The 26,392-nt window shown below is 39.3% G+C and overlaps 1 protein-coding gene across 5 annotated transcripts in view; it reads right to left on the reverse strand.

Moving 5' to 3' along the window:
* LOC140198922 (uncharacterized) overlaps nt 1–26,392 on the reverse strand; it is a 332,378-nt gene that overhangs the window by 258,610 nt on the left and 47,376 nt on the right. For all 5 annotated transcript variants that reach the window (XM_072260177.1, XM_072260176.1, XM_072260175.1 and 2 more), the window contains exons 2-4: nt 18,715–18,891; nt 6,580–6,657; nt 408–537 (exon numbers count right to left, since the gene is read on the reverse strand). In XM_072260177.1, the coding sequence (XP_072116278.1) occupies nt 408–537; nt 6,580–6,657; nt 18,715–18,891 (385 nt within the window). The remainder of the gene's footprint in view (nt 1–407; nt 538–6,579; nt 6,658–18,714; nt 18,892–26,392) is intronic.

Consider the following 26,392-nt stretch of genomic DNA (forward strand, 5'->3'; position numbering starts at 1 on the left):
TTCCCGTGCAGCAACTTGAAGTGTATCATTATGTTACCGATGTTTTTTTTAAACATAAGATCATATGAGGGTTCGAGCTACAAATGCTGACCCAGAGGATATCCACTGCCAAATGCAGGCTCTCTGCAAGGTACTTAAACTAGTGACCAACAATCGGATGCTCCCCACCATTTCTGGGGTGTACCCAGACTCTTTAGTCAAATGCTCACCCCCTCCCCATGCTTATGGTTAAATACTCAGTCACATGTATGAGAAGCCCTGTCCTTAAGGCGGCTTCATATCCTACTCTTTGATCAAAAAATAACATCAAAGATAACCGGTATATCTAGATCAAAGGGACTGCCTAACTGATTAGCAGTTTCCAAAAGGTTTATGAATTCAAAGCATCAATTTTATAGGAATATTACCTTTCACTTTCACATTCCTTTCCAACCTTATAGCCTTTATCTTTAAAATTGAATCCCCATTTGAGAAGCACCGAGGTAGGTGTTTGAGGATCTATTGATAGCTGTGGTGGCTTGTGAAGATCAGGAATACCTAAAATAGGAGGCAACAGTATTGCACATTAATACATATTTAGGCTACATTAAAGGTAAGGTTTAAGTTAAATATTTAAAGTATTCAGCTTTAAAATAAAAAATCTAAACAAATTGAATAGCTGGCGATACCCTTTCAATCTGTCTTTAACCTCATCCTTTCTCTTATTAGACAGACCTCCAGGACCAAAGAGTTACCCACCCTTAGTAATCTAGTATGTACAGTGTACTATTCTATTATTAAGCAAGGTTCAAATTCTTGTTTGCTGAGAGATGGCAAAAGAACAACAATGGGTTTCCATGAAAATGATAAACTGAAGTACTGAAGTTATACCATGGGATTACAAAAGAGCAGAACAATAATAATTTCCATTTACATTAGGCTTTAACACAGAAAAATGTCCCAGAAAGTTTAAAACGAACACATCCAAAAAAAACTGCAGATGCTGGAAATCTGAAATGAAAGAAAAACAAAAAAAAAAAAATTGCATGAAAAAAATCAACAGTCTGTTCTGATTAAGGGTCGCACACCTAAAATGTTGAGTGCATCTCCTTCCAAGTAGAGCCTGACTTAATGAACCTTCAGCCTAACAATGAACCTTCCCAACAAATCTGTTTGTGTCTCAAAGTGATGCGTGGCTGTAATGTGAAACAGAAATCATTCTCAAGCCTGGGAAGGAGATACTAGAGCAGAGTTTAAACAATCAGATTTTAAGGAGCATTTTGAACAGTAGGAAAGGGAGTTAAGTGGCATTTAGGGAGGGAATCCCAGGCCTTAGCATTCTAGCTGCTAATTATAGAATGAATGAATTTAAAGAAACACAAGAGGTCCAACTTAGAACAGAGCACACATTTCAAAGGACTACAGCACTGAAGAAGTTAAAGAGAATGGGATTGTTAAGGGATCTCTACACAAGGAAGAGAATTTGAAAACTGCAACATTGTTTTAACTAGGAGACATGCAAGAGTGCTAAGCTACAGCCCTGACTATTAGGACTAGGGTAACAACCTGTGGATGACTTTAAGAATCGAGGGCAAACAAATGTCAAGAGTGAAGATTTCAACAATCTCTGTAAAGCCTCAAAAATATACCTCCATGTCTCTTTTGGGTCACATATGACACAAAAGTATGATCAACTTCGCTCTGCTTCAGACAGATGCTAGTCAGCTGATTGAAGTTCGTGACAAGATAGCATGGAACTAAATTTGTGGCTTTATTCTTCTCAATACTGTTGGAGGAGGTTTCTTTTCATCTGGTTCTAGGTGTCAGAAAGCTAACAACTCAGATTGAACAATGATGACAAGCAAGGTTATGGTGGAGTAGAGCTGAGTGTTGTCAATGTGCAGATGGAGCTTCTTTAAATTGTTTGGAGCTGGGATCAGTGTATGGATGAGGAAAAAAGAACGGGGCCAAGGTATGTTTGGAAAATATCATAAATTAGCTTTTGTATAATCATACGAGATGTTGAGTGCCCTGAGCATTTAATTACTGTGACAGGTCCAAAAATCTGATTAGAGAGATTCCAATAAGTTCTCAGTAAAATGTGCAAGGGCTTTCAAGGACAGATGATTGGCTATTTTTTAATGATGACTACAAGGATGGAGGACCCGTAGAGTTGAAGTATGGTTATGACAGACTTGAATGGCAGAATATTAATTCCAATGGAGGTAGACTGTTGTCAACACCAGCCAACATAAAGAAAAGGGAAAAAAAAACTGCGTGGTCAGCAATTTAATGGAAATAAAGTCAAGGGAAAGAGGTGTGGGATATGTAGGTAGGCAGGATGAGTTTGGAAAGAGCGGGAGGAAAGATAGGAAAGTAATTTGATATATAAGAATTTGGATCTAGAGGGACATGGTTTTGAAGGAAAATGAAACTTTCCCTAAGGGAAAGTGGCAGATGCATCTCACCAGATGACAAACAGTGAAATCCACTATTTCTTTAACTCAGAAAGAGGATGGAAGAGAATATCAGAGGGGTTTAAAGAGACTGTAGTAATGAAATGCAGCTTGGAATTATCTCTGTATTCCAGGATGATCCTGGATATGTAAGCTCTTTGGGGAAATAGCAGTTTTTTTTGCACTTCAGCTAGATCTGGCAGGGAATGACAAAAACTAACGTGCACCTCTGTTCCAGTTTGGCTTCCTCGTTCATAAAAGAATAAACAGTTTGAACCGAAGAAGCAGCTAAGAGTTACTTAAAGAAACAGCTTAATGGAAACTAAGTAGTTGGTAAGATTTGTTTGAATTGCTTGATTGCTGACCAGATACAGTATTGTCAAACCAGTGATTCATGGATATTTACACAAGCAAATGGAGGAGGAGAAGGCTCAATGAATACCCACAGTTGCTGTGATAGTGCAGATTAGAAAAATACAATAAGCAAAACCAAAGAACATGGAGCCTTCTTCAACCACAGGCGTTGAGCATTTCAGCTTCTTCCTGGGGACCCTACTGTCATAAATGCCAAGCGCCAAGTTCTTTTCACTCAATGTAGTACAAAGAAAACACAAAGTAGAAGCTGTTTCCTCTTGAGGAAGAAACCAGCAGTAAGTAGTGACTGCTTAAATGTAATAGGATCATGCATTTAAGAGAAAGATGAGATTAAATTTTGTATCTCAAAAGAACCATACACCTTTGGAATTCTCTTTGTCAAAGACATATGAAGATATTTACTCGATAAGCAAGAGACAACATTTTTTGACAAGTTGACAGAAATTCAGTGTTGAAATTACAATCAGATCCACTTTGATCTTACAGAGAAAACTTACAGTGCATCTACTAAGGATATGATGGGAGGTGAGGACCTCGATATAATAGTTATCACTAAAGAGGTAGTGCTGAACAAACTTGTGGGCATAAAGATGGATAAGTCCCCTGGTCCTGAGGGAATGCATCTCAGGGTACTGAAAGAAACAGCAGAAGTTATAAAGGAGGCTTTGGTGATGATTTACCAAAATTGTCTAGACTCTGGGCAGGTCTCTACAGATTGAAAGACAGCATAAGTCACGCCACGGTTCAAAAAAAGGATGTAGGCAAAAGGCAGGTAACTATAGGCCGGTTAGTTTAGCACCTGTAGTTGGGAAAATGCTTGAAGCTATCATTAAAGAAGAAATAGAGAGGCATCTAGAAAGAAATTGATCCATCAGGCAGACACAGCATGGATTCAGCAAAGGCAGGTACTGTTTGACAAACTTACTGGAGTTCTTTGAGGATATAACAAGCACAGTGGATAGAGGGGAACAGATGGACAATATTTACTTTGATTTCTAGAAGGCGTTCGATAAGGTGCCACATAAAAGACTTATCCATAAGGATGCATAGAGTTGGGGGTGATGTATTAGTATAGACAGAGGATTAGTTAACTAATAGAAAACAGAGAGTTGGGATACATGGGCATTACTCTGGTTGGCAATCAGTGGTGAGCGGTGTACCGCAGGGTTTGGTACTTGGCCCACAACTGTTCACAATATACATTAACAATCTGGAAAAGGAGACTGAGTGTAATGTATCTAAGTTTGCTGATTATATTAAATTGAGTGGAAAAGCAAATTGCACAGAAGGTACTGAGAGTCTGCAGAGAGATATAGATAGGTTAAGTGAGTGGGCAAGGGTCTGGCAGATGGAGTACAATGTTGGTAAATGCGAGGTCATCCACTTTGGAAGGAGAAAGGGAAGAGCAGATTATTATTTAAATGGTAAAAGTTGCAGCATGCTGCTGTGCAGAGGGACTTGGGAATGCTTGTGCATGAATCACTAAAGGTTGATTTGCAGGTGCAACAAGCTATCAAGAAGGTAAATGGAATGTTGGCCTTCGTTGCTAGAGAGATTGAATTGCTGCAACTGTACAGGGTACTGATGAGGCCGCACCTGGAGTACGAATTGCAGTTCTGGTCTCCTTACTCGAAGAAAGATATACTGGCTTTGGAAGTGATTCACAGGAGGTTCACCAGGTTGATTCCGGAGATGCGGGGGTTAGACTATTAGGAGAGATCGAGCATCTGGAACTGTACTCGCTGGAATTCAGAAGAATGAGAGGAGGTCTTACAGAAAAACATAAAATTATGAAAGGGATAGAAGATAGAGGCAGGAAAGTTGCTTCCACTAGTAGGTGAGACTAGAACTAGGGGCATAGACTCAAGAACCGGGGAGTAGATTTAGCATGGAGATGAGGTGGAACTGCTTTTCCCAGAGAGTGGTGAATTTGTGGAATTCTCTGCCTAATGAAGTAGTGGAGGCTACCTCAGTAAATATATCTAAGACAAAGTTGGATAGATTTTTGCATAGTAGGGAATTAAGGATTATGGGGAAAAGGCAGGTAGGTGGAGATGAGTTCATGGACAGATCAGCCATGATCTTATTGAATGGTGGAGCAGGCTCGACGGGCCAGATGGCCGACTCCTGCTCCTATTTCTTATGTTCTTATGATGCTAATGTGTATGTAAACATGAAAATGCAATTAATTCCTGTCAGGAAACCACTTCCATAGGTAAAACGTTTATGATCACCATAAACAGGAATATTATAAGCCAAGGACTGTAGGATAAGCTGTGTCACACACAAAATGCTAGAGTAATTCAGTAGGTCAGGCAGCATCTATGGAAACAAGTAAACAGTCGACCCTTCATCAGGACTGGAAAGGAAGAAGGAAGATGCCAGAATAAGAAGGCAGAGGGAGAGGAAGGAGGACAAGGTAGAAGGTGATAGGTGAATCTAGGTGGGTGAGGGAGGGGTGAATGAAGTAAGAAGCTGGGAGGTGATATTCCTTCTAGGTAGCCTTCAACCTGATGACATGAACATCAATTTTTTCACCTTCCAGTATTTTCCCCTCCTCCTTTCCTCTTCTTCATTTCCCATCTCTGGCCTCTTACCTCTTCTCCTCACCTGCCTATTACCCCCCTCCCCCTGGTGCTGTTCCTCCTTCCCTTTCTCCCATACTCCACTCTCCTCCCTTATCAGATTCTTCCTTCTCCAGCCCTTTTGCCTTTTTCACTTAGCACCTCCCAGCGTCTTACTTCATTCCTCACCCCCTTCGCACCCATCTGGCTTCATCAATCACCTTCTAGCTTGTCTCTCTTCCCCTACACCCAACCTTCTTATTCTGGCATTTTCTCCCTTCCTAACCAGCCCTGGTGAAGGGGCACAGCTCAAACTATCAACTGTCTATTCATTTCCATAGATGCTGAGTTCCTCCTGAATTTTGTGTGTGTTGCTTTGGATTTCCAGCATCAGCAGAATCTCTTCTGCTTACAATTTACTTTGTGTGAGGACTGACAGAAATAATACTGCCTTTTGAATTTTCACATTACATTTAATCAAATTATTACCAAGAGAAAAATTAATAAAAGCCACAGGCCAGAAATAAGTAACTGTGATGTTATCATACAAATATGCAAAACCTTAATTGCTCTCCAGCTGCATATAAACTTCACAAGGCCAATAATAACTCTGCTCATAATATGCAGCCTTATATAATCCAAGAAGAAAGATGTTAGGCAACTGCAAGTTCCATCACTTCTCTCACAAGCAGTCAAAGAATGACAAAAGCCTTTTTCATGCGCAGAAACCCAAACAGAAAACAAGTTCTCATAATCATGAAGCAAAAGCAGAGAAAGGTAAGCAATCCATTTCCAGGCAGAATGCATTTACAATTCAAACACCACAAATACAAAGACCACTGATTGAAGGAAAGTAAAATCTTTCACGGGCACTTGATGGAGACGAGTAAATTAACAAGGAATGTGCAAAGAGCGCCAAAATAAAGGAAGGCTCTGTCTGAAATAGATGGAACCTGATACGAAGAGCTTTATTCACTGCTTCATTTCTATATTAGCAATAATATTCAGGGAATTTGGCATGAACAAAATTAATTTGATATCATAATGCATACATTTCACAGACATGAACGATACTAGAATTTCTAAAAGCTGACAGCTATTTACATCTGATTTTCTATAAGCCTCAAGCAAGTGTAGTAAAATATACAGAATGTAGAACAATTTTAACTTTGAATGTACGTCAGTAAGAAATAAAATCCTGAAACCTTTGCATTTCTTCCCTAAGGCAGCATTGTTCTGCTCAGCCACGGGATGCACGGCAACGAGGTACTTGGGGTTGAAATCTGAAAACGAAGAAAAAATGAAGGCAATTGAGTATGAAAGGAACTCAACAGCTATCTCTCAAAGTGATTATGTTCTTAATCAGAGATATTATATTTCAATTACATAGCGGTCTCTTCGACAGGAACATTGAAAAATGCAAAATGATTTAAATTATCTAAACACTAAAAGACCCTGACGGAAGGGTCATAATAAATTGTAAATTGGCTTATCATTGTCACATGTACCGAGGCACAGCGGAAAACCTGCCTTGCATACCGTCCATACATATCAAATCACTACAACAGTGCATTGAGGTAATACAAGGTAAAACAATAAGAGAATGTAAAATAAATTATTATAGTGACAAAGAAAGTGCAGGTAGACACTAGGTTGCAAGGCCATACTGAGGTTGATTGTGAGGTTGAATCTATTTTATCATACTAGGGATCCATTCAGTAGTCTTATAACAGCAGGATAAAAGCTGTCCTTGAGCCCGGAGGTACATGCTTTCAGGTTCTTGTATCTCGATGGGAGGAAGGAGAAGGAAAAATGTCCAGGGTGAGTGGAGTCTTGGATTATGCTGTTTGCTTTATTGAGGCAGCAAGAAATATAGACAGAATCCATGGAGGGGATTTCTGTGATGTGTTGAGATATGTCCACAACTCATAGCAGTTTCATGCAGTCACGGGCTGACAGTTGCTGAAGCTTTCTATGGTGCATCAATAAAAATTGGTGAGAGTCAAAGTGAACATGCCAAATTTCTTCAGCCTTCTGGAGAAGTGAAGGTGCTAATCAGCTTTAGAACATAGAACACTACAGCACAGCCAAGCCTTTGGCTCATAATGTTGTCCCGACATTTTACCTTGCTCTACGATCAACCTAACCCTTCCCTCCTACATAGCCATCCATTTGCCTTAATAGGAGTTTCATAAATATCCCTAATAGAGGTGCTTGCTGTCCTGTGGCAAATTAGGGTGGATAAATCCCTATTGCCTGAGAAAGTGTTCAATCAGACTTCTGGGAGTCTATTGCAGAAATTCGAAGGCCCTAGCAGAGATACTTAAATATTTTAGCAATGAGTGAGGTGCCGGAGGACTGGAGGAAAGCTAATTTTGTTCCGTAGTTCAAGAAAAGGTCTAAAAATAAGCAGGGAAATTATAGGTTGGTGAGCTTGACATCAGTAGTGGATAAGACAAGTGTGAGGGGTTATGCTTTGGGAGGACAAACCAGAGTAGGGCTTGCATAGTGATTAAAAGGGGACTGAGGAGTGTAGTAGAACAGAGGGATAGATCCACAGTTACTTGAAACGGTATCACAATTAGATAGGGCCATAAAAAGAGCTTTTGCCACATTGGCCTTCTTAAATCAAAGTACTGAGTACAGGAGTTGGGATGTTATGTTGAAGTTGTATAAGACGTTGGAAACCACCTAATTTGCAGTTTTGGTCATCTATCTACAGGAAAGATATCATTAAGATTGAAAGATTGAAAGAGTGCAGAGAAAATTTACAAGGATGTTGAAGGACATACAGAGGCCCTATAAAGAAGGTGGGGGGAGTTTATAGGGCCTCTGCCTGTTCCCCCTTCAGTCCTGACGAAGGGTTCCGGCCTGAAACATTGACTGATCATTTCCACGGATGCTGCCTGACCTGCTGAGTTCCTTTAGCATGTTGTGAGTGTTGCTTTAACCCCAGCATCTGCAGAGTATTTTGTGTTTACGATGCTACACGCCAAAATGTTTGCTTGTGCCATCTTGGACATGCATGCAATAGGCCAGCCATCCCTAGCCTAGTGAATTTGCAGGATTGTACAGAGGCAACATTTTTCCTGTGCCTTGAGGTGCCTGCTCAAGGTCTTAGGAAAAAAAATAGAAAGAGCAAGCATCACTGTTGGGAGTGAACAGAAAGTACCAGACCAGAGGTATTAATATTGAAATATCCTTTTTCTCAGTTGAACAAAGGCTGTGCTGATGCATTGAAGGAAATAATGAATTTCAATCCCAATACTAGATATTGGATAGCCTGTCAACTTGGAGAGAATTAAGAGAGACCATAGCAAAAGGAAAGAAAATTGGAAACATTAACTAACATGTTACTTCTTTTGCCAACAACCAAACCCCTGTCAGGACAGCTAATGGGGCAATCATCCTACATAAACACCTTAACCATAGTGATACAGAGCGCAGCAGGAAATAAACAGAATGTAGTGTACTTCAGGAAAAAAAATACCATATGTGCCATGTGGCACGGTTGAATATTTATGAGTCTCTTTTATTTAGAGTATTTCTTAGTCATTTAAGTAGATCACTTTCTCCCAAAGACAATTTTAAAAATACTGCATAAGCTGTGGTTTAAAGTCTCAACTGCGGTTATTGTAGAAAGGTAACACCAATGGAATTCATTCCAGTATAAAATGCGAATTAAGTAATTCCACAAAAACCATGAATTTTTTTGATAAAATTTGCTCTTAAATTTTATTAGGATTTAGCACTTATTTGACGAACTGAATGCCACCGTGAAGCTTCGTTCCAACTTAAATTGTGAAATCTATGTGAAAGCTGCATTGAATGCTGAAGTTCCAAACTGGAAAGTTCTGCAGGTGTTTTATGCTGCAGACTACAAACCATTAAGTAGATCTGACAAGGAAACCATGAAATTCCTTACAGTCTTGCAAAGCACCATGATGTATCCTGAGCAGTAAATATCAACATGTGTTGGTGCGTGGCCAACTGGTTAAGGCGTTAGTCTAGTGATTTGAAGGTCGCTAGTTCGTGCCTTGGCTGAGGCAGCATGTGTGTCCTTGAGCAAGGCACTTAACCACACATTGCTCTGCGACGACATCGGTGCCAAGCTGTATGGGTCCTAATGCCCTTCCCTTCGACAACATCAGTGGCGTGGAGAGGGGAGACTTGCAGCATGGGCAACTGCTGGTCTTCCATACAACCTTGCCCTGGCCTGCACCCTGGAAATCTTCCAAGGCACAAATCCATGGTCTCATGAGACTAACGGATGCCTATAAATATCAACATGGATATAGAAGCGATAATCGTTAATAAAGCATTGGATGAGGTTAAAGGGCCAAAATTTGTACCAAAGAATTTTTCATAAAAATCCAAAAGCAACTGAAGCACTTTTAACTTTGTACATATACTGTGACAAAAGTTTAAACTTGTATATTTTGAAATTATATTTTTTGTGCTGCATTGGATCTGGAGTAACTATTATTTTGTTCTCCTTTACACTTGTGTACTGAAAGTGACATTAAACAATCTTGAATCTTGACATGATTTGGATCAGACAATTGGCTTTTTTTCACCATTTTACATCAGAATTTTGATCCAAACCAAAATGGCAAAAGATGAAACTTAAATACGAAACCACACTTCAGAAATTTATCTTTCATTTTTATTCTTGGGCCATTAGCATGTCCCTGAATTAAATGGTTGCTAGGGATTTGCTATTTGTTATGAATTTCCTCTACCAATGTCCCAGTGTGAACCATACACACTTGCACATCTCTGAGTTCCAACAATGGAAAAAGAGAATAATTTAACAAATCTGAATTATTTTTCCATCTGTCAGTACATTAGAATAATAAAAGAATACTTCTAAAATTAAGTTAAATTATGTATTAGACAATGCAGAATCAGGCTGAGAAACAACTACTGGTCAATAGGCCAGTAAAAGCTGCAGAGCAAGTTTATTTGTTTCATAAGTTATATCTTTCTTTTGAGAACTGATTGGCTGAGAGCCTGTTGGCACTGTAAATATGAATACATTATATATTCAATACATCACCAGGTTTGAATCAGTATTCTTGGGCTCACATTAAAAATAAAAACATCCAGATGAATTTTTGTTCCTTTTTTGAACGCCCACTTCAACAAGCTTGCTACAACTCATTATCTTTACTCCAAAGAATCAATTTAACGTTATTATCCTTTCTGAGAAATTACATTTGCAAAATCTTGGTTCTCCAAAAAAATATCCTGACATCGAATTGGAAGATCAAAATATTCAGCTGGGAATGATTAACTATTCTACTTACGTATAGATTCCATATAAAATGTTTTTTTTTGGTTCTCCTGATGTTAATTTTTGTCCTGGGTATGTCTCTAAACTGCAAACGGTGATGAGGCTCTGATTGGGGACTTTCAGAGCTTTGGGGAAAGTGGAGTTACCCCTTAGTCATTCATTGCTAAGATTTGTTTATTTAAAGCATTTGATAAATTGAAGCACAATAAGTTTTTTGAAATATTACAGAAAACTCTAGATCTAGATTCAAAAGACCTCCGCCTAATCAGAAATCTGTACTGGGAACAAACTGCCGCTGTAAGAATAGATGGAGAAGTGAGTCAGTTCACGAAAATCAAGAGAGGCATTAGTCAAGGGTGTGTTTTCTCCCCTGATTTATTTAATGTGTACAGTGAAATAATATTACAAAAAATTAGAGACATCTTGGGAATCAAAGTTGGCGGTGAAAACATCAGTAATTTCAGACATGCAGATGACACTGTGTTAATTGCAAGTACGGAGGAAGATCTACAAAACTTAATTGATATCATTGTTGAAGAAAGTGCAAAAATGGGTCTATCTATCAATTGCAAAAAGACAGAATGTATGGTGATATCCAAAAAAAAGGAGAATCCTATCTGCAGGCTGAGAATAAATGGGGAAGACATAAAACAAGTACAGAACTTTTGCTACTTAGGAAGCTGGGTGACATCAGATGGCAGGTGCGACATGGACAGCAAAAGAAGAAGAGGGATGACAAAAGACTCCTTTATGAGAATGAAGAGTATACTGACCAATACTAAACTAGGCATGACAACCCGCCTCAGAGTACTGAAATGTTACGTTTATCCAGTTATGTTATATGGCTCAGAATGTTGGACAATATCTAGTAACATGAGGAAACGAATTGTAGCAGCAGAGATGTGGTTTTTGAGGAGGATGCGAAGAATATCATGGATGAAATGAATATCTAACGAGGATGTCGTGAACAGAGCAAACACAAAAAGAGAAATAATGTATGAGATCATGAAAAGGCAATGTAACTTCATTGGACATGTGATTAGGAAAGAGGAATTAGAATGCACGGTAATTATGGGAAAGATTGAAGGGAAGAAAGCAAGAGGAAGACAAAGACAAATGATGTTGGAGACAGTAGCCAGAGAACTGGAAATAAATACCAATGAATTGAACCACTTGACCCGAAACAGGGGTGTGTGGGCTATGGCAGCCAAAACTCAAACTGGGCATGGCACCTGATGATGATGACAACGTTAATTTGAAGTAAAAGTTTACTTTCTTAAATAGTTACGACTTAAATAATCAAACGTACTGAAACTATCACCTGTATTCTCAATGCATAGGGTATTTTTGTCACCTCCACCATTTATTAATTTTGTCTGTTGATGCTAAAATAATTCAAAAGAATGAGCAAGTCCAAAACTAATAATATTAATCTTTGGAAAGCCAAAAAAACTGGGGATGAAATCTGAGAAAAAAAAGAAAAATTGCTGAAAATACTCAGCAGATCAGATAGCATCTGTGGGAAGAAAAACAGTTAGGCTTCATCCTGGAATGTTATCTGCCAGAACACATCCTTTACTCTCTAAAGCAATGTTACTGGAAGAGGCAGGTGCTATTGGTATGATACAAGCTGTGTGTTGTTTCCTCAGAATGACCAAATACCTTAAAGCAGGCTAGTTAAACTTCAAATTATTTGCTAATAAGCAAAACTAATAGACTGTTAGACTGATGAAGAAAAACAACCACTTTGCATGTTAATTGCTATTTGCCAATAGCTTCAAGATGACTGTTAACACAAGTCCCAGGGGCTGAACAAAATATGCCCCAGGTTACTTTGGTAAGTGAGAGAAGGGATCACTGCACCATTGGAGATGATCTTTGCGTCTTCACTGGCAACAGGACTAGTACCAGAAGACTGGAGGGTGGCAATGGAGTCTATATGGGTAGAATTTAAGAATAGGAAGGGTGCAATCACTTTGATAGGATTACACTACAGACCTCCCCAGGAGCCACTGGGGCACTGAGGAATAGATATGCAGGCAAATTAAGCAATGGTGTAAGAATGTTTGTTGTCATGGGCAATTTTAACCTCCCTAATATAAACTAGGAACATCTCGGTGCAAGAAGTTTAGCTGTGGCAGGATTTGTTAGGTGCATCCAGGAAGGTTCCTTAAATCAATACGCAGATAGTCCAACAAGAGGAGGAGCTGTATTAGACCTGGTATTGAATAATGAGCCTGGTCAGGTAACTGACCTTCTAGTGGGTAAACAGTTAGGGGACAGTGACCACAATTCCTTAAGATTTAAGATGGGTATAGATAAGGATAAGTACCTTGCAGGAGCATATTAAATTGGAGCAGGGCAAATTGCGAGAGCATTATGCAGGAACTAGGGAGAGTTAGTTGGGAACAGCTGTTTTTTGGCAAGTCCACATCCAATATGTGGAGTGTATTTAAAGACCAACTGCACAGAGTACAGAACAGGTACTTCCAGGAAGGACAAGGATGGCAAAATAAGAGAACCTTTGAGGTCGAGGAAGATGATGAATTTAGTCAAGAAGAAAAATGAAAATTATGTGAAGTTTAAGAAGCTAGAATTAAGATTCAAGATTGTTTAATGGAATTTCCAGTACACAAGTGTAAAGGAGAATGAAATAATTGTTACTTCAGCTACCAGGATGATGGTGAAAAACTCCCTTGACAGTTAAAAAGGACAACATTCAACTGCTAGATGTTCCAGGTCGGGTGAGACAGAACTACCACGTCTCCTGCACCATGATGAGTTAATTATAAAGCATACTCCACCTCCTTTGCCATTAAAAGACTAAGTTGTCTTGTCTTTATGGTGAATGGTGAAGGATCGAGCTGCAGCGATGCATCTGAAATGGCAGGGTAGAGCCATGTTTCTCTGAAGCAAAGTACACAGCAGTTTCTGATGTCCCTCTGGTACAGTAATCTTGCTCTGAGGCCTTCAATTTTATTTTTCAGAGACTGTACATTCACCAGAAGGCTAGTCAGGAGTGGGTGTCTAAGGCCTCTGCATTTCAACCTTACTTGCAGGCCAGCATTCTTGCCTTACTTCCTTATACTTAAAGGGAAACTACACTGGTGATATGAATCTACAGTCTGGGATCTGTCCTTTTTGAGTATTGATACATCTTAAATCAATGTTGCTTATTCAAGTACCCATGGCTGTGACTGTAGATTTCAGCTGTAGTACTTCTGAATGGGAATATCTGATGATTCCCTTTGGAGCTGCATGCAACTCCCTCATCAGCACCATTATTTGATAAGGAGGCATACAGGAGCGAGATAGATCAGCTGGTTGAGTGATGTCACAACAACATTGCACTCAATGTTAATAAGACCAAGGAATTAATTGTGGACTTCAGAAAGGGTAAGACGAGGGAACACACACCAGTTCTCATTGAAGGATCAGAAGTGGAAAGGGTGAATGGTTTCAGGTTCCTGGGTGTCAACATCTCAGAAGATCTATCCTGGACCTAACGTATAGATGCAGTTACAAAGAAGGACAATAGTGGCTATATTTCATTAGGAGTTTGAGAAGAATTGGTATGTCACCAATGACACTCGTACATTTCTATAGAGGTACCATGGAGACCTTTTAAAGGCAATGCCTCAAAAAGGCAGCATTCATCAGTAAGGACCCCGATAACCCAGGACCTGCCCTTTTCTCATTGCTACCATCGAGGAGGAGGTACAGAAGTTCGAAGACACATACTGAATGTTTCAGAAATAGCGTCTTCCTCTCCACTATCAGATTTCTGAATGAACAATGAACCCATAAACACTTTTTCTGTATTTTTCCCCTCTCTTTTTAAATTACTTATATTCTATACAGTATTTTATTTATTTATATACACACACACACACGCACACACACTTTATATATATTTCTTATTGTAATTTATAGTTTTTATTACTATGTATTGCTGCTGCAAAACAAATTTCACAATATATGCTGGTGATATTAGTTCAGATTCTAATAAAGTAATGATGGTTGGGGGTGTGGAGGGGTGGGTTGGTGGAGGGAGGTGTTAATCAACTTACTGCTTGAGGAAAGGATCTGTTTTTGAGTCTATTGGCCCTGGTGTACATGCTACATAGCCTCCTCCTTGATGGGAGTGGGGCAAATCGTCCATGAGCAGGGTGGATGGGATCCTTCACGATGTTACTGGCACATGAGCCTTTGAGGAGTATAAAGAGGTCAGAAAAGAACTCAAGATCGGAATTAGGAAAGCAAGGAGGAACCATGAAGAGCAAGTAGGATTAAAGAGAAACCCAAGGCACTCTATACATACATCAAGAACAAGAAGATAACTAGGGGGAAGGTATGACAAATCAGGATTAAAGGGGGCAACGTTTGCTTGGAAACAGAGTATGTGAAATGTTGCACCATGCTAGATCAAATGTAAGGAAACAGTACACTGTTAAGGATAAGACTCTTAACTGTGTTGATAAACAGAGGGATCTTGTGGTCCAAGGTTATAACTCCCTGAACGTGGCTGCACAGGTTGATAGGGTGGTTACGAAGCCTTCTTTATCAGTTGAAGCACTGAGTTCCAAAGTCAGGAAGTTATGTTGCAACTTTATAAAACTCTAGTTAGGCTGCATTTTGAGTATTGCCTACAGTTTTGGTCGAAGCTTTGGAAAGGGTGCAGGAGAGGTTCACAGGATGCTACTTGGACTAGAGGGCATGTGCTATCACAAGAGCTTGGACAAATTTGGGTTATTTTCTCTGGAGTGGCTGAGGGGAGACTTGATAGAGGTTTATAAGATTTTGAGTGGCATAGATACGGACAGTATCTCTTTCCAGTGATTGAAATGTCTAATACTAAGGGCATGCATTTAAGCTGAAGGGGGTAATTCCAAAGGAGATGTGAGGGACAGATTCTTTTCAAACATAACAAGTGGTGGCTGCCTCAAGTGGTGGTAGAGGGAGATACATTTGAGACTTTTAAGAGATGTTAAGATAGGCACATGAATATGAGAAAAATAGAAGGATATGGACATTGTGTAGGCAGAAGAGATTAAATTAGTTACTAATTTAATTGGTTTGGCACTATATTATGGGCTGAAAGACCTGTTCCTGTGCTGTATTGTTCTATGTTCTAAATGTTATTTGTTTGTTCAAGAAAGGTAACGGGGTAAACCTAGGAATTATAGACCAGTGGTTCTTTCATCAGTGGTGGGCAAACTACCGGAAAGGATTCTTAACAAAAGGACTTACAAGCATTTGGAGGAGCATTATATGATTAGGAATAGCTTTGTGTAGGGCAGGTCATGCCTCACAAACCTGACTGACTTATTTAAGGAAGTGACAAAACAAACTGACAAAGGTAGAGTGGTGGATGGGGTGTACGTTGATATTGGTAAGGAGTACAACAATCATTGCCATGGTAGGCTCATTCAACTTGGCAGCATGTAATCAGAATTGGCTTGCCCACAGAAGGCTGGGGGTGGTAGTAGATGGATCATATTCTGCCCAGAGGTCGGTGACTAGCAGTGTTCCATAGGGATCTGTTCTGGAACCCCTGATCATTGTGAGTCATATAAATGACATGGATGAGGAATTGGAAGAGTGGGTTAGTAAGTTTGCAGATGACTTGAAGATCGGTAGTGATGTGGACAGTAGCTGACAAGAGGATGTTGACAAAATGCAGAGCTGGACTGAGAAGTGGCAGATGGAGTTCAATCCAGCAAAATGTGAAGTGATAAACTTAGAAGGTCAAACTTGAAAGTAGAGTACAAAGATAATGACAGGATACTTAGCAGTGTGGAGGAACAAAGGGGTCTTAAGATCCACATCTATAGATCCTTCAAAGTTGCGGCATGAGTTGATAGCATGGTTAAGAAGATTGCAAACTCAATCATGGGCACTAGCCTCCTCAACTTCCAGGACATCTTCCAGGAATGACGCCTCAAAAAGGCTGCGTCCATCACTAAGGACCCCCACTACCTAGGGCATTCCTTCTCTCATTGCTTCCATCAGGAAGGAGGTACAGGAGCCTAAAGACACACTCAATAATTCAGGAACAGCTTCTTCCTCTCTGCCGTCAGATTTCTGAATGGACATCGATCCCATGAACACTACCTCACTAATAATTTTGCTCTTTTTTGGTACTTATTTAACTTTTTAACATGTATATACCCCTTACTGTAATTTACAATTTTTATAATGTATTGCAATGTACTGCTGTCACTTAACAACACATTTCATGGTGTATGCCAGCAATATTCTGATTCTGTACAGTGGGTTGGCTTCATTAGTCAGGGGTGGATTGAACTCAAGACCTGCAAGCTAATGTTGTAGCTCATTAAAACTCTGGTCAGACCACACTTGGAGTATAGTGTATCAGTTCTGGTTGCCTCATTACAGGAAGGATGTGGAAGCTTTAGAGAGGGTGCAGAGGAGAGTTATGCTATCTGGATTAGAGATTTGAGCAAACTGGTTCATTTCTATTTGAAGGAGGATGAGAGGCATTGTGATAAAGGTTTACACAATGATAAGAGGCATAGGTTGCATGGACAGCCAGAAATGACTAATACAAGAGAACATACTTCTAAAGTGGCTCCATAAAATATGGGGGAATGTCGGAGGTAATTTTTTTTTGCACTGAGAGTGGTAAATGCATAGAACGCACTGTCAAAGGTGGTGGTAGAGGAAACTACATTAAGGGCATTTAAGAAGCTCTTTGATTCACACATGGATGAAAGAACAGGGGCGTTGCTGGCTATCTGGAAAGGAAGGGTAATATTGATCTTAGAGAAGGTTAGGAGTTCAGCACAACATGATGGGATGAAGAGTATGTATTGTGCTCGACTGTTCTACATTCTGCAAACTAAGGGACCATGTTCAGTTATGCCAAACATACAGGCCAAAGTATGCATTAAACTGAGAAATCTAAGATACTGAAAGTTTAGCTAAGATTTACATCACCACTACTACTTTCTTTGCATAACTATGAAAGCTACGTTAATCAGCCCCCAGTTATTTGTGAAAACTGCTCCAACACAGGGTGGATGGAGAAACAACTTTTGGTATTCTGCTCTACTCTGAGGAAAGTGTTACTTATCTTTCCATTTTATCAATTATTTATTGAGATTATATAGTTCTATTAAATCATTGATAAATATTTAATTTTATGATGAGAGAAAAAGTTCATTTTATTTCAGGATTCAAGACAATCATCCTTAACACTTCTTAAAAATGAAGACTGAAGATGTTGCTCACTAATCATGTGGACAAGAAAGGCCTTTCAAAATGGTTCTCAATAGATTTGTTAGCTTTCTTCAGTCTGAGCCAAAAATGCTTAATGATAATGCATCATCATAAAAAGTTACCTTCTCAAGCTGGAAGTGTATGGCTTTAGTATTATTTTAATTGACAATGTCTACCCGCCAAATTACAATTTAAAAGAATTATGTAGTCCTTCAAAAACATCATGCAGGACTCCTTCACTCTGGTTTAATTCTCCGTGTTTGCAAAATAAAATGCACAATAGCAACATTTCTCTGAAGGATTATAAGAAAACATTAGGCCATTAATTTGCTATCAAAATAACGTAAGACTAACACTAAGTCCAATTACTGCACAACCTTAGGCAAGAACCATTCTGAAAATCTAAGATGCATGGTTAGCCACCAGCTTCATGAAAATGGCATTTTGCTGTTTCATCTCTCCAATGAAAAGCATTAAACAGTGTGGAGTTCCTGTAGTTGAACACTGGAATTGGTCTGAAATGATAGAAGTATTTCTTATTTGTTCTATAGTTAGATCAGGATTAGCTGTAAGACATTCTTCTAACAATATATTAATTTCTGTCATTGACCATGAATGAAGTGTCAAATCCTAATAATGTTTTAACAAATTGTCAGAATGATGCCAAAAGAGAGGAAAATGATGTGATATCATGGGAGATGTGATGAGCACACGTATCTTTTGAATAAAGTCATTGCATTGCTGCACGAAGGGCTATAATTTTCTTTGCTTTGAGCAAAAACATATGGCTTCTGATTCTTACCAACATCGACCTCGATTGGATCCCCATTGCCAGGTAACGTAATGTTCTGCTTGGAGAATCGACCACCGAGTCCAAGAACATAGCCTTGAAGCTTGATGACGGGGCTGGTGCTGAGATACTGCAGAACAATACTGTCATCCTTTGCAGTAATCCTCACTTTTAAGCTTTGTCTTTTAACTGGGGACAAAACAAAAGAAACATGTCAAGTAAGTTCAGACTTTGGAAGAAAAGGTACAAAACCCACCGAGAGGGCAAAGAGATGAGTGCAGGCAAGAAAACTACACAAATTAGAAATGATTGAACATATCCATTTTATCTGCAATGCTTGTAAATAGCAATAAAGATAACCTAGCATTCCTCGCCTCATATAAGTGGTAGTCTTTAAATTAACCAAGGCATAGGAAATCCAGAAGGACTCTTTAAATGCTGGTATCATCCAATTCAGGCTGCAAGAGATATATCGTTGGGTGCTTCCCATTATTTAACCTGCTGGAGATTCCAGTCTGGAACTTATAAATCTATGAAGCATGTGGGCTGAAGAGCTTCCATCTATCATGATTGCTATCTTCCTGTACCTGATTACCAAGAGCTTGGAACTGACATGTACTATGTCCTAAGATAAGAAGGGGTAAAGTTTAAGAGTTTTCCACACAAGATTGGAACCCTAGTTGCATGCCAAGGAGCCCAGCAGGGAGAGCACCTCACCTCACTTGGCCCACTTTAGTGTTCCATTGTTCCGTGGAGACCTTCAGTTCAGGTTGGATCACAAGGTTACCATGAAGACATTCATGACTTCAAGATGCACAGAAAGCTGTCAACAAAGGGAGTTCACCAACCAAGTTAACAGCCTGGCACCATGAGTAAAGAAACGGTTCTGCTTTCTTCTTTAATGTGATGAAGAGAATGTTGAGCAGGATGTGTGCAGAGAGAGAAGGGTGCATGAACGTGTTAGATCAATGATCTTTTATTGGAACTAAAATATGGAACTCTGTTCCTCCTTCCTCAGATGCTCCTAACCTGGCTGAGCATTTCTAACATAGATCTTGTTTCAATCCGGGTCTCACTCATCCTGACACAATTTGAGTGTGTGAACTTGGAAGGCCACATGAAACAAATACTGTCTGTAATCTGGATCCATCTGAAAACTCAAACTTGGTACCTTAGGTGGACAGGTTAGGAAAAGATATACAGGAAAATTGGCATTATTTACTGATATTGTGCAGACAGCCAATTGTCCACTGAAATACAGAACTTTCTATTTCATATGTGACCATTAGCAGTCCCATTCCTCTCTGTTCTCCATTAGAAACAAGAGAAATTCATTCCAATAAGAGACTGCTACAGCTGTGATATTAAAGAGCAGTGGTATACTATTGATTTAGAAATGCCAAAAGAAAGAAAGCTTAAAGAATATACATTTCCACAACACTTATTTTTCATTTATTATCCTTTGGGGATCTGAGCTTTGCTGATAAGACCAGAGTTTATTGCCCATCCCCTAAATACCCTTGAGAAGGTAGTACAGTCCTTTGTTCTTTCATGGTGTTGTTGAGTGGGAATTTCTAGAGTTTAGATCCAGTAATGAACAAAAGAAGACAGGAAACGTGGAAGGGTACCCCACGGTAATGGTGTTCCATGCACCTGTTGCCCTTGTCCTTCTAGGTTTTAGGGTGAAGCAATCTGTGTCTATGCAGGAGAACCTGGAGGATACTTGCAATTGGTCTGAAAAGTGGTTGGTAACTTTCTCACCATGCAAATTCCAAGCATTAAACATGTTCAGTGAGAAATAAGTCAACCACCACCTCTCGATATTCAAAGGCAGTACAATCTCTTTTTCATTCACTTACTGGCTGTTGACATTTACAATTGCTCTTGTAGGATGTGCTGAACAACTGCTTTAAATACATTGCAGTCCATGTAATGAAAGCACTTGGATTTAGTGGCTTGGAAATTCTACCACCATGAAAGTGGTCTTAGTGTTACCATTAATCAGAACTTTAGTTGAATAAGGCACTTAAATACCATGGTTACAAGAACAGATCAGAGATTGAATGTTCTCCAGTAAGTAATCCTTTCTTAATGCTAAAAGCCTTTCCATCCATTTCAAGTCATAAATCTGGGATTTGACAGAATCTTCTTTATTTGCCTAAAGGACCTCCATCAACACTCAAGGCACTGCTCAGAACAAAACAGTCTTTTGGTTGTCAGCCTATTCATCACCATGGTAACGGTGTGAATTATTAACAAAATGTATTTCATCAACCATCTGTCTTTGGAATAGAAGGAGATAACCACATTCACTTGCCCCATCTTTGAAATGTGCCTACAACCAATGACCTCACTTTATCTCATGTTCTCGATATTCATTGATATTTATTTACATTTGTATTTGCATAGTTTGGTGTCTTCTGCACTCTGGTTGATCTTTCATTGATCCTATTATATTTACTATTCTATAGATTGGCTGAGTATGCCCACAGGAAAGTGAATCTCAGGGTTGTCTATGAAGAATATATACAGGTACGTACTTCAATAATAAAGTTTAATTTGAACTTTGAACAAATCACTGAGGCAGAGCCAGCAACTTCCAAACCCAGGACTTCTGAAAACCATGCCAGCCCATAAGGATCTCAACCTGAAACATTGCCCACCTCTTTGCCTCCACAGATTTTGCTTGACCCACTCCAGCATTTTGTGTGTATTTCTTGGATTTCCAGCATCTGCAGATTTTCTCTTGTTTTTTCCCCCTCACACAGTAGTTAATTTCTCCTTGTCTATATCCCATTTCTCTCCCTCCTTAATACTTACAAAGCTTCCCATTGCAGCAGGTTTAAGGTGCTGGGGAATAGGTACAGAGGAGATGTCAGGGGTAAGTTGTTTTTTTTACACAGAGAGTAGTGAGTGCGTGGAATAGGCTGCTGGCAACGGTGGTGGAGGCGGATACGATAGGGTCTTTTAAGAGACTTGTAGATAGGTACATGGAGCTTAGAAAAATAGAGGGCTATGGGTAAAGCTAGTAATTTCTAAGGTAGGTACATGTTCAGCCCAACTTTGAGGGCCGAAGGGCCTGTATTGTGCTGCGGGTTTTCTATGTCTCTATGTTTCTATGCTGAAGACAAATTCATTACTTTTCATGTCCAGAATAAATCAAATATTCTACAATTTATTTCCCACTTTCAAGTACCACAGCTGTTAATTTAACAGGGCAGTGGAAAACCCTTTTTCTCTCCTATGAACTGCAGAAATAAAGATGTTGTAAAAGTTTTACTGTGCATCAGAAAATAACAAATGCTATTTACATAAAAATGCCTTGAGTAAACAGCATTTAAAGAACAAAACTATCCTCAAACTTTTTTTCATCTCTGGAATATTAATTTAGTTCAACATCTGAGGTTTCTGTAAAAAAATATACAGTGCCTATGAAAAGTATTTACCCCCATCCCTTTGAAGTTTTCATGTTTTATTGTTTTACGACATTGAATCACAATGGATTTAATTTGGCTTTTTTGACACTGATCAACAGAAAAAGACTTCCGTGTCAAAGTGAAAACAGATCTCTACAAAATGATCTAAATTATTTACAAATAAAAAACATAAAATATTTGATTACATAAGTATTCACTCCCTTTAATATAACACACCAAATAAACCTGGTGTGGCCAATTGGTTTTAGAAGTCAGATAATTAGTTAAATGGAGGTCTGTTTTTGGAGACCTGTATGCATTCAAAGTGTTTCAATTGACTGTGGTAAAAATACACCTGTATCTGGAAGGTCCAACTGCTGGTGAGTTAGTATCCTGGCAAAAACTACACAATGAAGAGAGAAGAACAATCCAAGCAACTCCACGATGAGGCTACTGAAAAGCACAAGTCAGGAGGTGGATACAAGAACATTTACAAGTCATTGAATATCCCTTGGAGTACAGTTAAGTCAATCATCAATAAATGGAAAGCACAACTATAAATCTGCCTGGAGCAGGCCACCCTCAAAAACTGAGAGACCGTGCAGAAAGGGGACGAGTGAACAAGGCCACCAAGAGACCTATAACGTCTCTGGAGGAGATACGAGCTTCAGTGGCTGAGATGGGAGAGACTGCGTATACAACAACTGTTGCCCGGGTGCTTCACCAGTTGCAGCTTTATGGGAGAGTGGCAAAGAGAAAGCCACTGTTGAAAAAAAACTCAGATGAAATTTCGGTAAGAGTTTGCCAGAAGGCATGTGGGAGGCTCTGAAGTCAGCTGGAAGAAAGTTCTATGATCTGATGAAACCTAAATTGAGCTTTTTAGCCATCAGGCTAAATGCTATGTTCGGCATAAGCCAAATACAGCACATCATCAAGAACACACCATCCCTACTGTGAAGCACTGTGGTGGCTACATCATGCTGTGGGGATGCTTCACTGCAGCAAGCCCTGGAAGGCTTGTGAAGGTAGAGGGTAAAATGAATGCAGTAAAGTACAGGGAAATCCTGGAGAAAAACCTGATGCTGTCTGCAAGAGAACAGCACTTGGGAGATTTGTTTTCCAACAAGGCAATGACCCCAAGCATAAAGCCAAAGTTACACAAGAATGGCTTAAAAACAACAAAGTTAATGTCCTCGGGTGGCCATGTCAGAGTCCAGATTTCAATCTAATTGAGCATTTGTGGCTGGACTTGAAAAGGGCTGTTCACTCACGATTCCCATGCAATCTGACAGAGCTTAAGCAGTTTTGTAAAGAAAAATGGGGGGGAAAATTGCAGTGTCCAGATGTTCAAAGCGGATAGAGACCTATCCACACAGACTCAAGGCTGTAATTGCTGCCAAAGGTACATCTACTAAATACTGACTTGAAGGAGGTGAATACTTATGCAATCAATTTTTTTGTATTTTATATTTGTAATTAATTTTGATCACTTTGTAGCGATCTGTTTTCACTCTGAGATAGAATAGTTTTTTTTCTGTTAATTAGTGTCAAAAAAGGCAAATTAAATCCACTGTGATTCAATGTTGTACAACAATAAAAGATGAAAACTTTGGGGGGGGGGTAAATGCTTTTTATAGGCACTGTACTTTGCCATTTTCATCAGTACTGAGGCATGTGCAATCATCTCAAAGACATTTTGATTTCCAAACCCTTTCTGATTCATTTATTAATTCTCTACCACAGAAATTATTAAAAACTCTTCAGCAATATTATTCTCATCCATATCTATCATAACATAATGTTCCTACTACTGCTGGTACTATTATTATTTCTTCAGTCTTGGATATTGTGGAGTTGTGATTGCAGGATGACCAGAAATAGGTCCTCAACATTCTAAGTTATACAATGTTATAAAGGGCAAAGGGGAAGTGGTGGTGGTGGTGGGGGGGGGGGGGGCAGGGAATGATATCAAAGTGGTTCTGTGTCCATCATGAGAGATAATGTATAGTGAGGTAGAATCAGTTTGGGTTAAAATCACAGCAGGGTAAAGATGACACAGATGGCAGTAATGTGCAGACCTCCAAAATATGACCTCTCAATAGGGCAGAGTATAAATGAGGAAATCTATAGCATGCGCTATAACTACAATCTATAACTGCGACGGCCACGGGTGATTTTAATTTACACATTTATTGGGCAATACAAACTGGCACCGACATTGCAGAAGAAGAACTTGTGAAGTGCATAGGGATTTTTTCTTAGAACAGTATGTTACAGAACCTAGCCAGAAACTGGCTAGTTTAACTTTGGTCAAGAGTAATGAGGAAGGATTTTACTAAGATATCTTGTGGTTAAAGAATGCTTAGGAGGTAATAACATAATATAATCCCATATGCAGTTAGAGGGTGAACACTTAGGACCAAAACCATTGTCTTCAACTTCAATGAGGGCAATTAGGAGTTCTAAATGAGTACTCTATGGAGAATATTTATTTGCACAGTTTTTCTCCTTTTGCACATTGGTATTTTTTTCCTGTAAAAAAGTCTCAATGTAGCACATGGTAACAAATACATACTTTGATTATAAATATTTACATTGAGATCAGTGTGGGGCATGATAATATACAAGGGCGTTTTTAGATACAGGTAGTGTTGGGTTGAAGAATGTTAAGAAAGATAAACCCCCAGGGCTTGATGCAATATACCCCAGGTTTTGAGAAAGGCTAGAGATGAGATTGACCAAGGTATTTGTGTCTTCTCTGCCGAGTCAAGGTCCCAAAGAAATGATAAATAGCCAAAGGTGTGTCTTTGTTCAAAAAGAGAAATAAGGATAATATTGGAACTTGTAAACTGGTGAATCTTATGTCAGTGGCAGGGAGGTTACTGGAGAGGATTTTTAGGGACAGGATGTATAAGCGCTTGCAAAAGCATGTCCTTATTAAATCCTGATTAAGGGCCTCAGCCTGAATTACGACTCTTTATTTCTCTCCATAAATGCTGTCTGAGCTGCTGAGATTCTCCAGCATTTTGTGTGTGTGGCCTTACTAGGGATAGTCAGCATGGGTTGGTGCTGGGTAGGTCATGTCTCACTAACTTGACTGAGTTTTTCAAGGAGGTGATGAAGGTGATCAAAGAAGGTAGAGTAATGGATGTGGTCCACATGGATTTTAGTGAGACATTTGACAAGGTCCCTCAAGGTAAGCTTACCCAGAAGACATATATAAAATTTTGCAGATGACACAAAAGTTGATGGTGTTGAACAGGGGTTCCCAATATGGACCCCGCGGACCCCCTTCTTAATGGTATTGGTATAAAATGGTTGGGAACCGCTGGTGCAGAAGTTTGCCAATTGATACAGTGAGATATAGATCAGCTGAGTGGAGAAATGGTAAATGGAGATTAATCTAAAAAAGTGTTGACCAAATGTAAAGAAAAAGCATTAGTTAATGAGGCATAATGGCACTGACATACTTGGGGTCCAAGGCCATAGCTACTTGAAAGGTTGCTTAAGTTGATAGGCAGGTAACGAAGGCATATAGCATGTTTGTCCTTATTAGTTGAGGCACTGTGCTCAAAACAGGCACCCAGTTTAAAGATTCCTTGTAAAACTACAACAAAGTAGTTACAGACTTAATAAAACAATTAATAAAGTATTGTGTTTAACCATTTTCATCACACTGGCTTTACTATTGCTAGTAAAGAGCTCTCAATGACTCTTTAAATCACAATTGTACAATTGTTTGGGTTGTATTTAAGGAGAAAGATAAAAACACAGGAAATGTAAAGGGAACTAAATCATATTGTCCCACAAGCATGTTCCACCATTCAATAAGGTCACAGCAGGTTCAGTGCCTCTTTGTCTTTCTATCCCAATTCCCCTGCCTTCTGACTTCCTTGGTACCCAGCAGTTCCCCCTCCAACACCTCTGCATCTTTGACCATTTAAAAGACGAAGGACATTTTGTTTTAGAAAGGAATGTGTTTCAAATCATTTTTGAAGAAGATCTGAGTAACAGAGCAAACTGTAAGATGTGTACGTTACTTCTTTCTGAGAACATTTTTTTTGAAATATAAAACCATAAGATATAGGAACAGAATTATGCCATTTGGTCCATTCAAACGTCTTACTCTTTTTTCCCAACTACATTCTTCCAACTTTTCTCCACAACCCTTAACCTCATTGCCAATTAAGACCTTACCAGTTCTTAAATACACCCAATGATTTGTCCTCCAAGGCCCCTTATGACAACAAATTCCACAGATTCACCACCCTCTG

This window comes from Mobula birostris, chromosome 6 (assembly GCF_030028105.1).
Source record: "Mobula birostris isolate sMobBir1 chromosome 6, sMobBir1.hap1, whole genome shotgun sequence".
NCBI lineage: Eukaryota > Metazoa > Chordata > Chondrichthyes > Myliobatiformes > Myliobatidae > Mobula > Mobula birostris.